At 56.2% G+C, this 6,456-nt stretch overlaps 1 protein-coding gene across 1 annotated transcript in view; it reads right to left on the bottom strand.

Moving 5' to 3' along the window:
* Positions 1-6,456, bottom strand: part of CATSPERG (catsper channel auxiliary subunit gamma) — a 44,586-nt gene that overhangs the window by 7,980 nt on the left and 30,150 nt on the right. The window contains exons 13-16 of the mRNA XM_017887346.1: positions 2,367-2,478; positions 1,304-1,462; positions 1,108-1,220; positions 9-347 (exon numbers count right to left, since the gene is read on the bottom strand). Of these exons, the coding sequence (XP_017742835.1) occupies positions 9-347; positions 1,108-1,220; positions 1,304-1,462; positions 2,367-2,478 (723 nt within the window). The remainder of the gene's footprint in view (positions 1-8; positions 348-1,107; positions 1,221-1,303; positions 1,463-2,366; positions 2,479-6,456) is intronic.

Raw genomic sequence — 6,456 nt, 5'->3', positions numbered from 1 at the left:
CCACCCACCCCACCCCCCAGTCCTCCAGTTCTACAATCCTGCTGCGCTCCGCTCCACAGGCCTCGCCCTCTAAGCCGGCTCCCCGCTCCCCGAGTCCGGTCTCAGGCCTGCCCGTCCGCCGCCGGACGCCCACCTTGTCGTACACGGAGTGCAGCCACAGCAGGTAGTAGATCAGGCCCTGGTAGATGGCTAGCGAGTTCTCGTTGTGGAAGCCCGAGCGCTCCAAGACGCGCGGTGGCCGTGCCCGGTAGCGCTCCTGGCGCGTGTATCTCTGTGGACCGGGCAGGCTCCTCAGGCGCATCACCGAGAAGGGGCAGAAGTTGGTGAAGGAGAGCATCAAGTAGCCCCTGGGCAGCGGCAGGGGAAAAGGCTGCTGGCTCTAAGGCACCCGGAACACTGGAAGCTTCCGCAGGCCTCTTTCCCACCTCACCCACTTCCCATATCGAATCCAGCCCCCATCTTCCTCCTCAGCGTCAGCCCCTGCTGCCCAGAGGCCTCTTCACACATCCCCTTGGACGTCCCTCGATCCCTGAGACCAGAGTCCTCCCTGCTCAACGGGCAGTCCCCATCTGCCTGTCCACTTGACCTCTTTGTTCCACCTCCTGCTTCCTCCTTCCACCCCAGTGCCCCCTCCCTGCCCCGAATCCAGCTGCCTCCCTGATCCACCCTCTGCAGGACGGCGACCAGAGGCATCATTATGGCACGCGGTAAAATCCGATCCTGCAGTCCTTTCCTTTAGTCCCATCCATGGCTCCCCCAAGACCCTCAAGATGAAGTCCAAGTTTCTCCCCATGACCACCAGGCTCACTTCGTCCCCTTTCCCATCAGGGCTTCTGCACAGGTGGTTCTCCCGTTCTGGGACACCCTTCCTCACCCTTCTTGTCACAGTGCATACACCTCCTCCTCCTTGAAGCCCTCCCTGATGCACCTTCCCCCCTGGCCAGGTTCGCCGCCTCCTCTGAGCTTCCATAAGTGCTGAACTCCTGCCATCGTAGCCCTGAGGCTGTCACTGGGGTTAGCTCGGTCTCTCCTCTCTCAAGAATGGTAGCTTCAGGAGAGCAGTGCCGGGAGCCCTCAGACCCCTGTCATGGTCCGGTGTCTTCTCACCCTTTCCGATCCAAGTCATAGTGACTGGTGTGCTGTTGATACATCAGAAGCTGTTCCACGGGCATAAGCCTCTTGACCAGCTGGCCCTTCTGGTTGTTCATAAGGTACACCAGCTACAGGGGGAAGGCAGAGTCAGGTGAGCTGGGGTCAGCCCTCCTGGGGTGCCCCAATGTCCCCACATAGCCCCGCCAGGCACCTGGTACAGTTTGCTGTCTTCGTAGAAGAGGGTCAGCATGGTCTCATTGGATGCGTAGAGAGAGGACTGTTGCATCAGCTGTAAGCTGATGTGCACCTTCCAGCCCTTGGATGGGAACAGCCGGTACACCCGGTAGCTACCCTCCAGGAGGTACCAGATCTGTGGGTACGATAGCTGGATGTGTGTGTGTCAGGACCATGGGGTCCTCTGATCCCACCTCACCCTCTGCCCACTGTGGTAGCCCCATTGTTTGAGGGATGAAGTTTGCAAACTCACCTCCACTGGGACCAAGGGCGCTCCCCTTCCTTTTCTCTGTGGTGCCATCTTTCTACTTCCCTGAGCCCAATCACCTCTGGTTCCAGCCCTCACACACTATGATGTTTTTCAATGTTTTTGGTCTGTTAGGGTTTCTGGCACTTGTAACTGAAACATCCCTAACATACACACTCCCTAACAGCCACGGTTCCTAGGGCCGAGACCTCTTTTTTCTTCTCACTCTTTGCAGCTTCCAGGATTTCACCATTTCCTTGGCCTCAGTTTCTCATCTCTGCACTAATGCCCACCCCCATACACATCTGAAGGGAACCTTCACTCCCCTTCCTGAACCACAACCTGGGTGATCCCCTCCAGCCTCCAAGATGTCCCCCTCCATGTGGTCTCCCCCATGAAGCCCTCCCTGACATGCACAATGCCCCAGAATGGGCCAGGTCCCCGTACTTCCATAGGTAATATTTTCCCCATTGCAGCCCTGACCGCTCTGTGTTCTCCAGCACAGGGGGCAGGTACACAGTAAATGCTCAATATTTATGAAGTGAACGAGTGCACTGTGGGATGAAAGAGGGCCGCCTCTGAACATTAGATTATAGCTCTGGTCTGCGTGACTTTGGAGCTGACACTCTGAGTTCCAGGGATTGCAGCTATAAATGGAGCTTCACTGCCCTTTCTCGGGGTCCCCAAGGGTGCCCCCTTCCCTTAGCTCCTTTACTCTGACAGGGGAAAAGAGAGGCCCCTGGGGTTTGGGGGTGGGCAGAGAGGGAATGGGGAGAGGGGCAGGGCAGCCCACCTCCTCCGTCTCCGTGACAATAGCCACAGCCCCACAGAACGATCTGGCCATGTATTTGATGGACAGTTCCTTGGGGAAGTCTGCCAGGTAGATGAAGTTTTCCTTGTTAGAGCTGCAGGGACAGAGATGGAGAGCTAGGCGCATCCTGGACAGCCGCTTCCCCCAATCCCAGGCCTAATAACACGGGAGCCACTTACTCAGTTTCTCCACTTGGAAGAATGTGCAAAGGAAGCTTGAAATCCTAGCTCCCGCCCCCCACCCCAAACCCTTTGAGAGTGTCCAGCTCCCCATCTGTAAAACAGAAGCAACGGGCCAACCTGGCAGTTTGCCAGCCACCCAAGAAAGTGGCTCAGGGGCCCCTAGGTTCCTGAGGGTCGAGAGGGTGGCTGGGGTGGGGAGGATCCTAAACTGTCCCTAGAAAATGCTCATCAATTAGCTGGACACGGTGGTTCACACCTGTAATCCCAGCACTTTCGGAGGCTGAGGCGGGAGGATCACCTGAGGTCAGGAGTTCGAGACCAGTCTGCCCAACATGGTGAAACCTCGTCTCTACTAAAAATACAAAAATTAGCCAGGCATGGTGACGTGCAACTGTAATCCCAGCTACTAGGGAGGCTGACGCAGGAGAATCGCTTGAATCAGGGAGGCGGGGGCTGCAGTGAGCTGAGATTGTGCCACTGCCCTGTAGCCTGGGTGACAGAGCGAGACTCCCAAAACAAAAACAAAAACAAACCCTAGAAACTGCTCATCTATTGCTCACACAGGCTGGGTCTTTACATAAGGTTTCATTTTAAGAAAAGGGTTTGGCCGGGCGCGGTGGCTCAAGCCTGTAATCCCAGCACTTTGGGAGGCCGAGACGGGCGGATCACGAGGTCAGGAGATCGAGACCATCCTGGCTAACATGGTGAAACCCCGTCTCTACTAAAAACTACAAAAAACTAGCCGGGCGAGGTGGCGGGCGCCTGTAGTCCCAGCTACTTGGGAGGCTGAGGCAGGAGAATGGCGTAAACCCAGGAGGCGGAGCTTGCAGTGAGCTGAGATCCGGCCACTGCACTCCATCCCAGGTGACAGAGCGAGACTCCGTCNAAACTCCATCTCTTCTTAAAATACAAAAAAATTAGCCAGGCATGGTGGTATGCACCTGTAATCCCAGCTACTTGGGAGGCTGAGGCAGAAGAATCGTTTGAACCCGGGAGGCAGAGGTTGCAGTGAGCCGAGATTGCGCCATTGTACTGCAGCCTGGGGGATAAGAGTGAGATTTCGTCTCAAAAAAAAAAAAAAAAAAAAAAAAAAATGTCCCTGTTGCTCACTCTATTCTCCCTCTGCAGAAAAGTTATCAGAGGGAACACATCAGCTTGTGTGCAACCTGTACAACTGGGAAGATGGCCCTTTCTGAACACATGAATGAATGGAAGGAGTTAGGCTGGGTGCAGAGGCTCACGCCTGGAATCCCAGCACTTTGGGAGGCTGAAGCAGGTGGATCACTTGAGTTCAGGAGTTTGCGACCAGCCTGGCCAACATGGAGAAACCCTGTCCCCACTAAAAATACAAAAAATTAGCTGGGCATGGTGGTGGGCACCTGTAATCCCAGCTACTCAGGAGGCTGAAGCAGGAGAATCACTTGAGCCAAGGAGGTGGAGGTTGCAGTGAGCCAAGACTGCACCACCGCACTCCAGCCTGGGCAACAAGAGCGAAACTCCGTCTCAAAGAAAAAAAGAATGATTGGTAGTAGTGGGTGGGTGGGTGGATGAATGATGAGAAAGAATGAGAAGAAAGGAAAGTATGAATGCATTAGTGGGATTCTCAGGGGATTAGCCCTGTTGAGACCTGACCCCAACCTTCCCCTCCCAGGGCCCAGTATCCCAAGCTCCAATACTTGCATACGGGGCCCCAAGTGCGTTTCCTGGAAGCAGAGCCCGGATGAACCCACCACCTGCAGGTAGGAGCAGGTGAAGATGGTGATCCCTGTGGGCCCAGGCTTTCCCACCATCCTGCACCCTCCCCTCCAGGCTTGGACCTCACATTGACCATCATGGAAGTCTTCATAAGGTGATGTCCACTAATGCCTTGGTCATAGCAAACCTTTTTATCCTTGAGCGTAATCTGGGGTTGAAGGAGGGGAGAGGCAGAAATGAAGGGGCAAACAGGTCTCCCCAAAGACCAACAAACAGTTCAAATAATCCATAGCTGGGACGAGGTAGGGGCTGGTAGGAGAACGGAAGTCTTCCATTTTCTACTCAGGAATAGGCTAACGGGGCCAAGCGCGGGGTGGCTCGTGGCTCATGCCTCACACCTCACACCTCACACCTCACGCTGAGGCGTGAGGATCTCTTGAGCCCAGGAATTCGAGACCAGCCTGGGCAACATAGGTAGACCCCCCTCTCTACAAAACATAAAAAGTTAAGGCTGGGCACCGGGCGCGGTGGCTCAAGCCTGTAATCCCAGCACTTTGGGAGGCCGAGACGGGCGGATCATGAGGTCAGGAGATCGAGACCATCCTGGCTAACATGGTGAAACCCCGTCTCTACTAAAAAATACAAAAAACTAGCCGGGCGAGGTGGCGGGCACCTGTAGTCCCAGCTACTTGGGAGGCTGAGGCAGGAGAATGGCGTGAACCCGGGAGGCGGAGCTTGCAGTGAGCTGAGATCCGGCCACTGCACTCCAGCCCAGGCGACAGAGCGAGACTCCGTCTCAAAAAAAAAAAAAGAAAAAGTTAAGGCTGGGCACAGTGGCTCATACCTGTAATCCCAGCACTTTGGGAGGCTGAGGTGGGCGGATCATTTGAGGTCAGGAGTTCAAGACCAGCCAGGCCAACATGGTAAAAATCCATCTCTACTAAAAATACAAAAAATTAGCTGGGTGTGGTGGTGTGCACCTGCAATCTCAGCTACTAAGGAGGCTGAGGCAGAAGACTCAGTTGAACCTGGGAGGCAGAGGTTGCAGTGAGTCAAGATTGTGCCATTGCACTCCAGCCTGGGCGACAGAGTGAGACTCCGTCTCAAAAGAAAAAAAGAAAAAAAAGTTCGCTGGGCACTGTGGTGCATGCCTGCAGTCCCAGCTACTCAGGAGGTTGAGGGAGGAGGATCACTTGATCTCAGGAGGCCAAGAATGCAGTGATCGTGCCACTGCACTCCAGCCTGACAGAGCAAGACCCTGTCTCAAAAACAAACAAACAAAAAACAAAAACAAAAACAAAAGAAAAAACCTCCCTTGATCCCAGCTGCCCGACGGGCCTCACCGAAAATAGCACCGAGTTGCGATTAACCAGGACCTCCTGCTTCACCGAGGCCTCGATGCAGCCGGGGTCGGCCAGCACCACGCCCACGTCTACCTGGCTATGCAGCTGGAAGACGGTGCCTGCTCCGGACAGTAAACGGGGTTAAGGCCTCCCTCACAGTCCCCGCCCTTCGGATGGTGTCCCCTCCCCCCAGGCTCCCAGATTCCAGCAGCCCTCGCCCTGCCCTTCGGGAGTGACTCCGGCCCCGCGCAGACCGAGGTCTGCCATCGTCCGGAAGGAGTGGCTCTGCGCCGACAGGAAGATGGCGAAGCTGTACTCAGTGCCCTTGTCCAGGAAAATGCGCTCCGGCAGCTCGTACGCGGACTTGAGGTTGTAGATCTTTTCGTAGCTATCCATTTCTATGAACACGCCGCCCGCGCTTCGCCAATTGCTCGCCAGGAAGAAGTAGTAATCCTGGAGTACCGCATGCGCGGCGCAGTCAGCGCGGGGTTGGGGGTACGGTGAGGGGTGTCCAGGCACCGCCCCTTTCCCCGGCTCCCAATCCGCTCCGCCTACCTGGTCTTGTTTTTTTTTCTCCCACCAGCGCCAGGTGGGGTCGTGCACCGGGTCCGCGTACGGCTGCAGGGATCGCCCAGCACCGTAAAGGGATTGGGCGGCGGGGCGAGGGCCCTCAGGCAAGCGGCATCCCCAGACCCCCTCCCAGCCTCAATGCCAGCCCCTAACCCAGAGCAGAAGATACACACCCCAGCGCATCCCCAGACCCTGCTTTCAACCCGGCCACACCTCCAACACCCTCCCCTGGAAGTCCTGCTTAAGCCAGGCCCCGCCCCACTTCCCCACCCACCCCACCCC

Source organism: Rhinopithecus bieti, unplaced genomic scaffold, assembly GCF_001698545.2.
Source record: "Rhinopithecus bieti isolate Rb0 unplaced genomic scaffold, ASM169854v2 scaffold_15776, whole genome shotgun sequence".
Lineage (NCBI taxonomy): Eukaryota > Metazoa > Chordata > Mammalia > Primates > Cercopithecidae > Rhinopithecus > Rhinopithecus bieti.
The sequence above is the reverse complement of the archived record's forward strand: the minus strand, read 5'-3'. Positions and strand labels throughout refer to the sequence as shown.